Raw genomic sequence first — 17,065 nt, 5'->3', positions numbered from 1 at the left:
ACATTTTTCTAAAAATATCTAACATGTCTTCCCATGAATATTAACTGTGATGAAAATATGAGGACCGGCCCAGTGTTGTGAGGAATCAAAGAGTAATAGGTAATGGTACCCATGTTTTTTTTCTATGCATTGATCTCAACCAAAAAAATATTGTTTGTGCATGAGTTTTCATAATTTAAGGTTCCCAACGATAAAGCTACCGGCAATGTGACATGCAAATGAAGGGTCGGGAAATGAGTTCAGAGAGTGCCAATGTGTTGCAAGTCCCAAAGATATGCATTTGTACGCACATTAGCTTCTGAAATGGAGGCTATATGCATGTGCATTTCATAATAGTCATTACATAATAAGATCTGTTGCGAATTAATAGTAAATATAATTTTGTCACTGTTTCAAGTATGTAAGTTTTCATCCGAGCTTGGGCCTAGCCATGGCTGCCTTAGTTGGTGAAGAGGATGCATATGGATGCAATGCATGCATGGTGTTGGGGACGAGGAAGGGAACCAAAGTCAATGACCAAATTAATAGAGAAATATAAGGACACCCCAATGTACGTGTTTAAAAATATCCTTGACTAACTAAACTCATTGTGCAACTCCATGAGCTTAATTTCTATGGAGCTACACCCCATGAAAAAGTTTTTTTTTTCCCTGGGAGACATAAGCTGCTTGTGAAAAATCAGCAGCGACTCAACCACTTAACTATTTGACCATGCACTCTTCCTTAGAGCACAAGGTGCACCAAAAACTTTGCTACACCTAAGTAATGTGAACTAAATGCATGACTAATATATTTGACCAAAGATACACTAACTATTTAATTTGTGACCTATATATGCATAAAGATTAGCTGCTTGTGCTGCTAGACTGAGACATGCATGCATTTAGTTTTTTTAAGTATAAGACCTTAATTAGGTACCAGAGTACCAGACCACTACAAAATGAAAACTGGACTTTCAGTCCTGTTAGCTTTGCCAAATGCACCACCAAACCCATGGTGGTCACTCGCAGCAAGTTAGTAAGTTTCAGTGCATAGATATGCATGTAAATGAAGAAAGAAGATATGTAGGTGCATGAAGAGACAGACTTAATTAAGGCAGCCATGGTTTTCTAGGCTAAGGGCTTCTTCTGATCTGGTGTTGCAATAGGCATGGGAGAGACGAGCCTGTACTGATACTGTGGCGCAGGTGCCGGCAGAGCTGGAGCTGTCAGCTGAGCCAGTGTAATACCTGCATGAAGAAAATAAGAAAAACACTTTAATTAACCCAAAACAGATTTAAGGCTAATATCATGGGTTTCAAGATAGAATCTCTAGATCAAGCAAGAATTTAGTTAAGAGAAAATCACACCTCCTGCCTGGCCGCCAGTATTAGGCTCAAACGCGGCAGCTCCAATGAACTGGTGGAGGCCAGACACTGCGGTAGGGCTGCTCTCCTGCGGGGCGCCGACCGCCGCATACTGGTACATCTGGGGGTACTGCATCATGCTGTACGCAGCGGCGGTGCTCACAGCAGGGCCATATTGGTAGTAGGGGTAGAGCCCGGTGGGATCAGCCATTGCTAGCCCCGCCGTCCCCGCTGTGGCGGCACCACCGTTGAAGACCTGGTACTGTGCCCCTCCGGCCAGCCCACCGTACGCCTGATAGTATGTCTGGCAAAAAATTCGCGCGAGGCATGCATGTACATGATTAGACATGTTGTACAATAATAATTCACGACCAGCAAGCAAAACAGTTGTTTTTTCACGGATAGGATACGTACCAGTGGCTGGTAGCCGTAGTCCGAGAAATATGGAGAGTACCTGCAATTGATTTTGAGAAGATAGAAATCAGGTAAACAAATATTTTCTCTGCAATTTTTTTTTAAATTCGGTTTCCTTCTACTCCCTCTGTCCCAAAATAAGTGACTCAACTTCGTACTAACTTTATACTAAAGCTAGTCAAAGTTACTAAAGCTAGTCAAAGTTGAGTCACTTATTTTGGGACGAAGGGAGTATTTTTTTTTACTCAGTTTCATGTATAGTTTGGGAAAAGCAAATGTGCATGTAAGATGGAAGGGTGTCGCTTGAGTTTTGAGTTAATTTTCTTTATGCATTTCAAAAGTTGTCAAAAAGAACAGTAGATATGTATCATATTAAATTTCTGCACGTGCAATATTTCGTGTAAAAAATATGATCAAATTCGCAATGTACTTAAAAGTGGTTTCTATATACAATATAAAAAAACATTTTGCCTTTTGTGCATTGTTCATTTGATCATATTTTTGCTTCTTCTTTTGTGGGTGCTCGTGCTATAACATGGTGTACATATATGGACATTTTGTGAATTTTTTTTGTAACTTTAGTTCACTTGATTAATTTCACTATAGGTTTCTCCTCAAACTATGTTTCTGCTTACTTAACATGATAAACTATCATATCACTATCACATACTCCCTCCGTCTTTCAAAAGATGTCTTATAACTTTTGTCTCAAGGCAGACGTTGTAATTGACTAACCGAGTAGAAAAAACTATCAACAACTACGTCACAAAAACTGCAAGTCTGGATGAAGTAAGGTATAAATTAAGCCTAGCCAGTTTATAGAAGGAGGCCGGATGCCTACATATTCTAATTGAAAACCTATAAGTTTATGCTACAAATAAGAGTAACTGTGATAAGTGCAAAACATGTGAATAGGTTAGTTTCTTTGCATGGGTCATAAATTTTCATGTTTTTTAAAACAAAAAAACTACACACAACTTGACACCACATCCCAGTTCATGTGTGAATTTTCCAAAAGAAAAAAGTAAGAATTTTGCAGCAACGATTTTGGCATCACAAAATTAAGCTGGCCAAATGTAAACTACGCTCTAGATATGATATAGATTAGGAGGTTTAAAGGAAGAGGGAGGGGAACTAGCCAAGTTGATAGTTCAGAGCTAAACCAAGCGAAAATCACACATAATTCAAAGCTGAAAAGTAAACAATCTTTTCTACACTACTAACTGTAATGTTAGTTGCTGTTGTGTTAACCTATGTGTTCTTGCAGTACGTATGTGTGGGTGATGCAAAGCAAGATTACTCAACGAACTTGTATGTGTATTCTGTAGCTGCATCTGTAAGACATTAATACATGTACACCGCATGCATGCATGCATGCCAATCGCTCTACCCCGCATACCTACATGATTAGGTGCCCACCCTCGCTCTACGTCGCATTAAACCTACTCCTAATCCACCCCCCTCACTGCCCCCCTCTCTCACTCTACACACACAAAGTGCATGCATGGTAGTTGCACTTTGTTTTTTGGATGAGAGAGAGAGAGAGAGAGAGAGAGAGAGAGAGAGAGAGAGAGAGTGCGAGTACTATATGGATATATGAGCTGTGGGGGCACATGGAAGCTGGAGGGAGAAGCAGGGGCACATGGAGCATGGATGGACGGTGCAGTCCTGGCCCCCAACCGCCAACCATCAACGAGCATGCAACCGCCTTTAACCAAAACCACCCCCTTTCCAGCTAGCAAACTCGAGCTGCCCCAGCAAGCACAGAGAAAGAGTACAGATCTAGAGAAAGAGGGAACCAATGGAGCACACTCACCCGTACATGTTGTAGGCCGCGGCAGGGATCCCTTGCTGGATGCCATGGTCGACGAAGCTGGCACCACCAGCACCAGCAGCAGCAATGGCAGCTTTCATTGCCCTCGTGTTGATGTTGCCTCCACCATGGACATGGCCTACTGCTGCGTGCGGGGACGAAGAAGGGACATGGACAAGTTAATAAACAGCCAATAAGTCGGTTGTGTACTTGCACGGATCGTGCATAACTGGAATAAATTGAAGACAGATCGACGCGCCAATGCAATGCTGTTTCTCCTTCTTTTGCACCTTGTTCACGTTACCGTGTGAAGGACCGGTTTACTACCATGATAAAGAATTAGTAACGTTCAGAGTTGTCAGACTAATTATTGGTCAAACACAACTTAGGACAGTCAAACCGTGCCTCGCATAGATCAACAGAGTGAGTATTTATAGTTTTAGAGGCAGATTAAAAAGTGCAGATCCGGGACAGAGACAGACGCGCCGAACTTTATTTACTAGTCCTACGTTGGTGGATGTTGCAGCAAGGACCAGCTCCCAAGAATAACGAACCGTGCCTGCCTTTTACAGCTTTGCAGCAAAGCTATCTAGCTGGAGGTCATGCATGCGCGGGCTACCTTTTCACCTTGGGTGAAAATCTGTCGGGCGCATGCATACTGCTACTAACGGTATTGTGCATGTACTATGTTCCTTGAATAGTTCCATCTCAATTTGCATTATCCATGGCCCTTAACCTAGGCTGAAATTTCATGTTTAGTGTACTATGGCATCATCGATTGATTAGTTTGTCAGAATCATCCCAATAGCATCGGTTTGGTTGAGGCTGACAAGTCTCCGACATGCATACTCCTTTGACCGTTACACCCTGGTAGGCTACTCCTTGTGGAGAATAACTTATACTAGTGTCATACATATGGCAATAGTCTATGTCACTATCTTCATAGTGTTAATATCTTTATTTATTATCCCGAAGACTCATTTTCTCTTGAGAAGCACTATGTGATGGTAACATAGCCACCATCTTTCCTCAGTTAATACTGTGTCATGTCACTAATATGTCTAATTGGCATTGCATGAGTATGTATGTTACTACCTATGCTATTCCCACTATGACCAGTCATATGCGGCTATGCATGTCATTGTACTCTATGTCACAAATAACAATTGATATTTTAGGTATTGGCACTGTCACTAAGGTGTAGATTTGACTACTAATGTCTACTGAATACTACTATATGAACAAGGACCAAGGAAATTATATTATTCTATAGATACTTTCTGACAAAAATCTACAGATACGATTTTTCAATTATCATTCTGAATAATTCAAATGATATGTGTAGTCAATGTGGACTCAAGACATGTCCAGAACACCTTATGTTTTCCCTCGAAAGAAAGGAGGGAGTATATGCTAGTAAAAGAATTATATTCTATAAGTATACTATTTCGTAACAAATAACATATTGTTTTCACATTACCATTCTGAATAGTGTTAAACATACTTTAACAGCCAAAAGTTACACCAGTATTAAATTAATAATCATTGAGAATTAGCATCTCCTTGCAGATTGTTCCAGAGTGATGTAAGAATCAAATCAGATTTTGTTCTTAAGACTCACTCTAAACAAAAGAGACATACTTTCTTAAAGTGTAATCTCGACAGTGTAAACATCAGCAAAACCATTAGGCGTTTACGCACCTTAATTAGTACCAGCAAATCTGTAACACCAGTAGTTTTCAGCAATTGCACTAATTAAGCATGCATAAAATGATGTGCATTCTTAACCATGTGCACCTCTAGCTAAAACTACTAAGTTTGGCAAGAACTTTGCATCATCTGGTCACTGATCATCTACAATTCGACATGCTTGATTAATTAAGTTGGCAGATCTTGATTAGCAAACACCAAACAGTAACTGATACATGCATGGCATGCACGACGTGCTCAAGCATAGCTTCTTGCTCATGGTCATCAACTATAAGTATAGTTGAGCAAATTACAAGTTAATAAAAACATCTAACTAATTAATTGAGCAAACAGTAACTGGTATATAATTGCATCATGCAAGCACGTCTAGCTAGCTTCTTGCTCATGGTCAACGACTAACAATCAAACTAAGACGTGCATGGCGCTCAGTTCTCACTATCTAATTAGCATAATTCAGTAAATTTTAAGTGAATCAAAGAAGAACACTAATTAATTACCAGCATATGGCTGCAGATAAGGCAGTGGTTGCGGCGCCTTGGACCTCTGGACCCCGAGACAGGCGAGGTTGCAGTTGGCCCTCCGGCCGTCAATCACCGGGTACGGATCCAAGCACGCCCTCATGGCCGCCTCCGCCTCCCGGAAGGTAACCTGCCAAGCATCCATCCAGACATAGCATCAATTATCGGAGCTCAATTCAGCAAGAGAATTACCCGCTGAAGATGGATGGATGATGAGGGGAAGAGAGAATTGTTTGGGTGGGTAGGGTACTCACAAATCCGTAGCCCTTGGATCTGCCGGTGCCCTTGTCGGCGATGACGACGGCCTCGAGGATCTCGCCGAAGCGCTCGAAGTGGCCGCGCACGCCCTCCTTGCTCGTCTCCCACGCCAGCCCCCCCACGAACACCTTGGTCAGCCTCGTGTCGCCGCCGCTGGCCGCCGCCTGATGAGCCATGGACATCCCCTTCTCCTCCTTCTTCTTCTAGCTCTAGCTCTGGGCGGCCTCTCCTGATCTCGTGATCTCTCTCTAGCTGGCTAGTGTCTGTCCACCAACCGAGAGAGGAACTAATAACTAACCTGGCACCCGGCGTCTGTGTGTGCTTTGGGGGACGTCAAAAAAGCGCGAGGTGAGGTGCGATCGAGGCTTGATGTGCAAGGGATGGATCCGAGGAAAGGAAAGCTTGCACCAACAACCCTAGCTGCTAGCCTGGATGCCTGTGCTCGCCTAAGGTCCTCTAGAGAGAGAGAAGGATTGGGGATTGGGAGGAGAGAGAGAGTAGAGGAAAGAGAAGGAAAGAGAGAGGAGAAAGAAAGCGAAAGTTAGCCGGCAAAGGGAAAGGAGGAGTCGAGGAGGTAGGGGTGGGACCTTCCTTGCACGTTCCCGTGCATGCATGTATTCCCAACATTTGTATGTATGTATGTGTAAATGATGTCCTGAAATTAACTAAATATTCAAAATACATCCGTAGTTAGTCAAAATTTCTCTATCGTCCAAAGTGACAATTTTAACATATGGCCAGGCTGAGTACACAATGTTTTGGATATGGGCACGGTCTCCAAGAATAACCCAAATGATAAGTGCCACATGTGTGGCATGAAGAAACACTGTCCTGGCGTTTTTGACACTAAGTTGCCATCCGAAAAAAAACCCCTCAAAAATTGAAATTTGCCATCAAAACAGAAAGTTGCCATGCTTCATAACTAAACTTGTCATCCTCGGGTAACCAAACTTGCATTCAAAAAACGTTAGGGCAAAATTGCTTCATGCCACGCGTGTGGCACTTATCAGGGCCCAAGGATTAACCCTGTTGTAACAATCAAATGGTGATTCTGTTTTTATTCAACCACACCAAGTCTTTTTTTAATTATTATGTAAGTAATTTGGGTATAATCGGTGACGCTCTAGTTACCCACACCCATGTATGAAACTACTTGTCCTAAGGAATTAGGTGCAAAACGATTGCAATTATATGATGCTTCCTTTTGTCATAAAATATTTATTATTAAGTTGTTGGTAGGTTTGTCGGTGATCTTGAGTGCAGCAGTGCCATCGAGCAGCAAAACAGTTATTCGAAGGGGGTGCGAGCGGTGAATCAAGATGGTAAGATAGGAGGCATGGGATTTACCATGTCCATGCTCTTCGGGAGAAGGTAAGACCCTACTCCTGCATTTGGTGGTTGTATTGTTGTTGTGCTCACCGATGATCGGGAGGATCATCAAAGAGATTGGTTTCTCGGTTCCAAGCTCTCGGCCTAGTGGCGGACCAGAAGAAGATGGTGGTAGGTGAGAACCCTAGCTCTAGGAAGATCTAGAATATGTTCGATCCCCAGAGAAGATTCCCAACTTGCCTTATATACCCGGTTGAGCTAGGGTTACACGACCCAGGTCGGACGACAGATAGACTTGTGCCCCTTGCTCGATTAACATGCCCAAATGTCATATCCTCGTCAAGGTTGCTCGCCAAGGCATGGAAGAGGAGAGCTTGAAAGATTAAATTTGATCATTGAGATATAATTCTCAATTTCTAGCGCATAGCTTTTGTAATATTAATTATATGTGCTTTGGGCAAACTAATGATATGAATGAGTTTTTTTTTTTTGGCCGTCATGAACTATGTAGGTGTAATGAGAACCCCCAAATGATGACATCCATCTATGAACATGACACCATGAAAGCAATATTTCAATGGAAAGCAATCAAAATCCATAAGGAAAAAGGAATTGTAAATCGATCGATCTTATCAAAGAAGAAAGTATGAGAAAAAAAATTGATTGAAGGGAGAGCAATACACAAACATTCTTTGAGATGACAGCTACACATACTAACAACTTGACTACTTTAATTAGTGTCTCGATAGGTTTAACTATTATTGCTCCCTACTCTCATTATGTATCATATGTACCTCTTTGTACTTTTGCAGCTGACCCATGTGAAGTAGTGGATAAACACATTCTTGTTGAAGTCGTTCTGTTAAGAAGACACCTTTTTTGTGTTTATTTCATGTATTTCACTTTGCACTAATTATATGTGCGTTGACTTTTGATTCTATTTGCTAAATGATTTTACATCCACATATATGATCATTATGCTTATGAATGCGGGATTAGACAATAGTATATCTACCTGAAAAAGTGTATGTGTATAGGCCATGTATGGCCCATGGGGCGAACATGCTAATTGTAGCTTCAACTTTTGTCTCACTAAACTTGTCGTCAACAATGGCTTTTCAGCTACAGAAGAATATTTGAGGGGCTCACAAGAGATAGTATTCAATGAAACATTGCGTAAGAAGACAACCAACCCAAATTAATAATATATTTTTCTCAAAAGTCAATTTATTCACGTATGTCGCGTCTCTTGTGCTCATCTGTCCGTGATAATTTTGCTCTAGTGAACCCAGATTTTTATATAAAAAGATTCAAAATTAAGCCTTGATTTTTCTAAAAAAAATAACATATAGTATATAAACATGGATGTGATCTATGCACATGCCACAAGTGCTGCCAGGTTGCACACCAAGGTCGGAAAGGAGAGAGCATGAAAGATGAAAGGTGATCAGTGAGATAGAATTCTCAATTGCTATGCAATAGCTTTTGAATTAATAAGTATATGCGATTTGGGCAAACTAATGATATGTGTTCTTAATTATGTAGGCGTAATGAATTGGTTAGGTGTAATGAGAACCCCCAAGATGACCACATCCATCTATGACAATGACACCATAAAAACAATATATCAGCGGAAAGCAACCAAAATCCATAAGGAGAAAAATAATTGCAAATCGATTGATCTTACCAAAGAAGAAAGTATGGGAAAAAAATTGCTGAGTGGGAGAACAATACATGAACCTTCTTTGAGATGACAGCTACCCATACTAACAACTGCTTGACTTTTATTAGTTTGTTGATAGGTCTAATTATTGTTGCTCCCTACTCTCATTATGTATCATATGTAGCTCTTTTATACTTTTGTGGTTGACCATTGTGAAGCAGTGGACGAACACATTCTTGTTAATTTTTGTTCTGTTCAGAAGAAAGTCATGTTTTTCGTCTGTGTATTTCACTTTGGTTTAGGTATATGTTTGTTGAATTTTGATTCTATTTATTAAATGATTTTGCATGCACATATATGATCATTATGCCCATGAATGGTGGATTAGACAATAATATATGTACCTGAAAAGGTATATATGTGTATGATCCATGTATGGCCCATGGGGCGAACATGCTAATTGTAGTTTCAACTTTGCTCTCAGCAACTTGTCGTCAACAATGGCTTTTCAGGTATATCGGAATATTTGAGACACTCCCCATTCGCAAAAGAAGATAGTATTCGATGAAACATTGCATAAGAAGAAAACCAACAGAAATTAATAATATAATTCCTTTCCAGAAGTCAATTGATTCAGTGTATGTTCCAGCTCTTGTTCCCATCAGAACCACTTTCAGGAGACAGCATTAAAACCCATAATGACTTGGCTCTGGTGATCATAGATTTAAAATAAAAAATAATATGCTTTGGATTTAGAAAAAAACTAAAAAAGAATATATAAACATAGACGTGATCTATGCACGTGCTACAAATTTGTATGTTATACATGTTCTTATTCCCGAGTACAAATAAAAAGGCAATTATGTGGATCTTAACATAGCATACTGTACATGTATTGTGTGCTATTAAATATCCATAAATTTATCTTTTTTCGTAGACCATGTTAAAAGTATCTCTTAATGAGATTTTGCACTCATATATAATTATTTTCAGTTTTGTTCAAAATTTTATATGTAAAAAAAATGTTTCAAATTGCGGGCAAACTCGAGCTCGAACTCCAATCGGCACACTCGGCGATCTAACTAAAATTAAGCTAGAAACTAAAAAAACATGAGCGATGAAGACGACATGATTTGTACATCATCTAAAAGAAGGTGGACATAGTGTTGCCGAATGGGACAACAATGCATGAACATCCTTTGAGATGACAGCTACCCACACTAACTACTTGACTTTTAATTAGCATGTTGATAGTTTTAAGTATTGCTCTCTAATGTGATTACGTATCAGATATATCTTCCTCCCCACGAGGCGACTCTTGGGTGATTAGGTATTCGCCTCCTTCTATTGGCGCCGCCGTCTGCCCACACTGCCTCCGATGCAGCGATGGCCGTTGGGCCGTGGAGGTGCGGAAGAACTCGGCCCCCGCCGGCGGAGGGACCTCTTTTGAGGTTACTACTTGTGAAGTAGCAGTGAACGAGGACAAAAAAAAAACTTCACTACGTGTGTTGGCTTTTGAGGGTCCAACTTTTATTCCAGTCCCTCCGTTCACTTCTATAAGATCTTCTATTTTTTTTTAATTGTACGTATATAGACACATTTTAGTGTGATTGTTCAATCATTTTCTTCCATATGTAGGCTATATTGAAATATCCAAAACATCTTATAATTCAGAACGGAGGTAGTATTTGTTAAGCAACTGCCCAGCAATATAGACAGCCATTACACCTTTTTGTGGGGGAATTTGAGAGCTTTATTCAACAAACGCATTCGCTAAACAGTCAGCCAGGAGGCTGCTGATAAGGAAGCTAGGGGTGGAGTCTAGCCAGCTTTTGGTCACATTAAGCGAACGTCCTCGCTTAGCACAGAGGTGTGCAGGACCGTTTGCTGATCTCATTACATGTTGAATGTCAAAAGAAATAAAACTAAGAGCTAGCTCTCCAACTTCTGCCAGAAGAGGTGCAATCACCGAACGATCGGTGAGGCGCGAGTTCCACAGGTTAACCACCTCTAGACAGCCGGTCTCCACGGTCACATGCGTGTAGCCACGTAATGTAGCAAATATCACTCCTTCCTTGAGAGTTAGGGCCTCGGCGATGAGAGAATCCGTAACTCCAAGGATTGGCTTGCACCATGCACCCTTTAGAGCCGAGATAGAACGGGCAACTCCACCTGCTCCTGCATGACCATCATCAAGATGTGTAGCTGCATCAGTATTAATCTTGATGGTTGCATCATCTGGTGGTTGCCAACCATAACTAGGCAGCACCAGGGTGTGCTGTCGAGGGAGATTAAGAATGGCGAGATCCTCTCTGATCCTCCGAATGGAGCTGGCTGGGTCCGCCACCTCTCTGTCATGCATCAGACGGTTGCAAGACGTCTAGATGCCCACATAATTGTGACAATAATCGCCCTTTCCTTCTCAGAAAAGCGTTGGTCACATAGGATGTCCCGAGCCCATGTCTGAGGATGCAGCCGTGGGATGTTAATGTTGAAGAGCAACCGGGCTTCCTCCCAGAAGCGGCGTGCATGTGAACACAGCAACAGCGCGTGCTCCAAGTCCTCTTCCATGGCGAGACATACCTTGCAAGTGTTGATTCCTTGAATATGGCGGCGTTTTAGGGTGCTCTCATCTGGTAAGATACCCCTCATAACGCGCCACCAGAAAACTCTTACTTTTGGGACTACATTGAGTTTCCAAACAGCCTTCCACATCTGTTGTTGATTCGCTGAAGTACCGGTAATCTGCCCCTCTTCTAGAGCTAACCGCTCTTTTTGATTCACGAGATCTCGATACGCCGATTTAATAGAGTAGATGTCTAACTTCTCATGTGCCCAATCGAGGAAATCCTCTCCTCCTCCTTGCCGCAGGGGTATGTTCAGGATGGCAGCAGCATCAGGAGCAATAAAAGTCTCCCGAACAAGACCCCTACTCCATGACCAATTAGACGTGTCAATTAGATCACTGACAGACTGAACTGCCATGTTGGTTGGCCGTAGCAAGGGAGTCATAGTGTTAGTGGAGGGTATCCACTTATCCTCCCACACCCGAATAGAAGAACCATCGCCACTCTCTTCACAAGTCCTGTATTTAATGCTTTCCGGCCTGCCACAATCACTCTCCAAAACAACTGAAGATGATTTTGGAACAGTAGCTTGCATGAAATCAGAGTTGGGAAAATATCTACCTTTCATAACCTTGGCACAAAGTGAATTAGGATTTGTCATAAATCTCCATCCATGTTTGCCCAGCAGAGCCAGGTTAAATATCCGCATGTCGCGAAAGCCCATTACACCTATGAAGGCACTTGATGGATTAGATGATACACTCTATTTATAAAAAATGGCATGCATACATGTACAAGTATATACTTTTCTTTGAGTACCATAGATAATGTTAATTGCAGGCTTCAACTTCGATCTCACCAAACTTGTCGTCGGCAATGGCTTTTCTCTAGGAAACTTTCCCTTCACCTGAGTTGTTCCCACCAAGCTCCTCGTGGGCGCAAACCCTAAGGCACCACCTGTCATTCCCGTCGCCTCCCCATGCCGCTGCTGACGCCGGCCCTATCATGGTGGTTGCGGGCCCCATTCCTCAAAGGGGAAAAGCGATCCTCCGGTCGTCTCGTGCGATGGAGAATGGAGGTTGCAGTGGTGGCCATAGATCTGGTGGTGGTAGCGCGGTGTGGCCGGGTGCGGTGCGCAAAAGTGGCTGGATGGATGGGCTAGCGACATCCTGTGTCAGCTTGGACGGGTGCTAATGAAGGAAATATGCCCTAGAGGCAATAATAAAGTTGTTATTTATATTTCCTTATATCGTGATAAATGTTTCTTATTCATGCTAGAATTGTATTAATCGGAAACTTCGTGCATGTGTGAATACTTGACTAGCTCGTTAATAAAAGATGGTTAAGTTTCCTTACCATAGACATGTGTTGTCATTTGATGAACGGGGTCACATCACTAGAGAATGATGTGATGGAAAAGACCCATCCGTTAGCTTAGCATAATGATAGTTAAGTTTTATTGTTATTTCTTTCTTCATGACTTATACATATTCCTTTGACTATGAGATCAGGCAACTCCTGAATACCGGAGGAACACCTTGTGTGCTATCAAACGTCAGAATGTAACTAGGTGATTATAAAGATGCTCTACAGGTGTCTCCGAAGGTGTTTGTTGGGTTGGCATAGATCAAGATTAGGATTTGTCACTCCGAGTATCAGAGAGGTATCTCTGGGCCCTCTCGGTAATGCACATCACTATAAGCCTTGCAAGCAATGTGACTAATGAGTTAGTTGCGAGATGATGCATTACGGAACAAGCAAAGAGACTTGCCGGTAACGAGAATGAACTAGGTATGATGATACCGACGATCAAATCTCGGGCAAGTAACATACCGCTGAGAAAGGGAATAACATATGTTATTATTGCAGTTTGACCGATAAAGATCTTCGTAGAATATGTAGGAACCAATACGAGCAACCAGGCTCCGCTATTGGTTATTGACTGGAGATGTGTCTCGGTCATGTCTACATAGTTCTCGAACCCGTAGGGTCCGCACGCTTAACGTCCGATGATGATTTGTATTATGAGTTAGTGTTTTGGTGACCAAAATTTGTTCAGAGTCCCGGATGAGATCACGGACATGACGAGGAGTCTCGAAATGGTCGAGAAGTAAATATTCATATATTGGAAGGTAGTATTCGGACATCGGAATGGTTTCGAGAGGTTCGGGTATTTTACCGGAGTACCGAGGTGTTACCGGAACCCCCCGGGGGAATTATTGGGCCTACATGGGCCTTAGTGGAGATAGAGGGGAGGCCGAAAGGGGTGCCCCCCCATGGAGTCCGAATTGGACTAGGGGAGGGGGCGGCGCCCCCCTTTCCCTCTCCCTCTCCCTCTCCCTCTCCTTCATTTTCCCCTCCGGTAAGAAAGGAAAGGGGGGCGAATCCTACTAGGAGTGGAGTCCTAGTAGGACTCCCCCCCATGGCGCGCCCCTTGGTGGTCGGCCTCCTCCTCCCCTCCTTTATATACGTGGGCAGGGGGCACCCCATAGCACATCAATTGTTCTCTTAGCCGTGTGCGGTGCCCCCTCCATAGTTTACTCCTCTGGTCATAGCGTCGTAGTGCTTAGGCGAAGCCCTGCGTGGATCATATCACCATCACCGTCACCATGCCGTCGTGCTGACGGAACTCTCCCTCGACCCTCTGCTGGATCAAGAGTTTGAGGGATGTCATCGAGCTGAACGTGTGCAGAACTCGGAGGTGTCATACGTTCGGTACTAGATCGGTTGGATCGCGAAGACGTTCGACTACATCAACCACGTTAACCTAACGCTTCCGTTTTCGGTCTACGAGGGTACGTGGACACACTCTCTCCCCTCTCGTGGCTATGCATCTCCTAGATAGATCTTGCGTGATCGTAGGAATTTTTTTGAAATTGCATACTACGTTCCCAAGAGCTAAGACGATGTCAAGGGAGCTCTCCTTCTCGGCGGCGGTACAACCACAATTCAGTGGTGGTCGGCAGCGCCCTGCTCCCTCCTCCCCCTGCTGCCATCCTACCTCACCATGTGGTACATCACGGTGTCGTGGACCTAGGGCAGTGTGCTCAGCCCCTGCCTTCGGATCTGCTACATATTCTGCTTGGGGCGGCTGGGTGGTGCCGTGGTGTGGTGTTGTCCCGCGACTGGTAGGCAGGTGCTTGGTTTTTGGATGGTAGTAGCGATGGTCTTCATTGACGTGGTGGTGGACGTCATGGCAGAGTCTCCGAGCGATGGATCGTCGAGTTGGAAGCAAGGGCGCGGCTCTGGAAACGATGCGGTGAGTGCTCTATGTGGCGGGGTTCTAGCCGTGCTTGGTGTGGGTGCCATTTCTGCGTTGCAGGGGCGGTGGCGGCCTAGCCACGTCACCCCTCTTAGGTCTAACTGGCTTAGATGTCAAGGCAGCATCTCGAGAGTGGGCGTGGTGGCTGTGGTCTGCAAGTAGACGACCTGGGTAGCATTGGCTGCAGGATGTCTGGGTCGTGCAGCGTCAAAGCTTACAAGAAAGCGCGAAGGATGTCCTGGCGGTGTCCCCGGAGTGTGGTAGAGGTGGGTTGTGGAGGGTGTGGCATTTCTTGTGGATGCCGAGGCAGCAGCCTTGGGTGGTGGGTCTTCGGTGCTTGGGACATTGAAGACCACTCGAGGTCTTGAGGTGTGCTTCCCTTGCTTTCGAAGTCAGGGTTTCACACTTCAGCTCCTCCCACAGCCGTGGTGATTTCTCTACCTCTTTGACACCGGCAGTGCTTGCAATGTGGTGGTGTGGTGTTTCATGCGCGGCGTCTTGTGTGCTCATTCGGGAGCCGTAGGGGTCCCTCCACCCCCTTTGGGTGACCATGCCGGATCTGGTCTACTCGTCGAGGCATTCGTGCGTGTGTTGGCGTGTTGGTGGTGCGTTTTTGTCTTCAGTTTCCATCACTTGTCCACCAGCGGGGGCTTAGTGCCCTTCTTATCATGTTTTCACCTAGTTATCCCCGATTAACTAGGCAATTCTCATCTTCTATAATGCAATGGAACTCCCTGCCCCTCTTGAGGTATTCTCGGAAAAAAAACAATAGCTTTTCTTAGTATGACAAAACATATGTTTGAATTGCTCTCTGTCAGAAAAAGAAAATGTACTACTCCCTCCGATCCATCCGTTTGAGCAACAAGTAATATGGATAAGAGAGAGTAATAAATTTCATTTTCAAAACATATATTAATTCTAGCTCTTGGCCTTATCAGAATCTCCCTTGGGAGATAACGTTAAAACCTGTGATGGCTTTGCAAAATTTCGAAAACCATCTGCTACTACACCTTCCGGACGAAAAGAAGTTCTCGATATATTTTTGAAAATCTGATGCTACACATGAATCCTCTTTGAGATGACAGCTACCCACGCTAGCTACTTAACTTTTAGTTAGCGCATTGATAGTTTCAACTATTGCTCTCTACTCTTGTTACGTATCATATGTATGCACCTCTTTTGTACTTTAGCCATTGCTCCTTGCGAAGTAGTGGACGAACATATCGTTATTAATTTTGTTTTATTTATGAGTCAAAAACAAAACGTCACTACTTTTGCGATACCCGTGTTGACTTACAAGGCCATGCTTTTATTCTATTTACTAAGAAACTCTCCATGGACATAGAGGACCATTAAGTTTAAACCTATGAAGGCATTTGGTGGATTAGATGATACACTCTGTTCCATATAGAATGGTGTCGTACACATGAATAAGCATATACAGGACAATGCAAATTGTAGGCTTCAACTTTGATCTCACCAAACAATGGCTTTTCTCAATACGACAAAACATAATATACTAGTATGTTTCATTTCCAAAAAGTCAAATGATCCACATATATTCTAGCTCTTGGCCTTATCTGAATCTCCCTTGTGAGTAAACGTTAAAACCTCTCATGACCTTCGGCTAGAAAATTTCTCTGGATATACAATTTTGCAAATCTTTTGGATGCTAAACAACACCATTATTAATTGCTGAGTTTGGGGCCCACACGTGATCACAATCACAACCAAACTCCTTCCGTGACCAGAAATAAACCCAGTGGATTAGACGATGATGGCCTGACAAAAAGTGAGGAGGGGGAACAGTATAATACAGCAGGCCGAACTGGTATTGTACACTTTAGCCTTTTGATGACAGCTGCGTATCTGCAACTGCAAGGCCTCCCACAAGCTTCCTTTTTGACCGTGCGGGCTGAGGGCACTTTTGGAAACATCAGGGAAACAGTGTATCAACTATCTGCATTTAATTTGGTCAAGATGGAAGGCCAGGGCTGAGTTTCAGTGCACACTTTTCCATGGCAAACCATCATCAGAAACTACAACCAATATTACAAGTGTAAGTAATAGTACTGAGAAGAATACATTTTGATGTAATCAATTTTTTTCCTCACACAAGAAAATAATGATTTGAAGTGTTGCGTGAATGTGATCAGGTCGGCGACGTTACATGTTAGATGTCACAC

The 17,065-nt window shown here is 43.1% G+C and overlaps 1 protein-coding gene across 2 annotated transcripts; it reads right to left on the bottom strand.

The window, feature by feature from the left end:
* Positions 1-255: 255 nt before the first annotated feature.
* LOC125546158 (RNA-binding protein 24-like) lies at positions 256-6,592 on the bottom strand. Of its 2 annotated transcripts, none has more exons than XM_048710327.1 (6): positions 6,055-6,592; positions 5,780-5,930; positions 3,576-3,714; positions 1,760-1,799; positions 1,349-1,649; positions 256-1,228 (listed from the first exon to the last, which is right to left on the bottom strand). In XM_048710327.1, exons 1-6 carry the CDS (start codon positions 6,238-6,240, stop codon positions 1,110-1,112), a joined length of 936 nt encoding a protein of 311 aa, XP_048566284.1. In that variant the 5' UTR covers positions 6,241-6,592; the 3' UTR covers positions 256-1,109. The 2 variants fall into 2 exon arrangements, with proteins under 2 accessions (XP_048566284.1, XP_048566283.1); XM_048710326.1 differs by having other exon boundaries at positions 3,576-3,717; positions 6,055-6,590.
* Positions 6,593-17,065: the final 10,473 nt, after the last annotated feature.

The sequence above is a fragment of the Triticum urartu genome, chromosome 3, assembly GCF_003073215.2.
Source record: "Triticum urartu cultivar G1812 chromosome 3, Tu2.1, whole genome shotgun sequence".
Taxonomy (NCBI): domain Eukaryota; kingdom Viridiplantae; phylum Streptophyta; class Magnoliopsida; order Poales; family Poaceae; genus Triticum; species Triticum urartu.
Note: the sequence above shows the minus strand (reverse complement) of the source record. Positions and strands in the feature narration are given on the sequence as shown.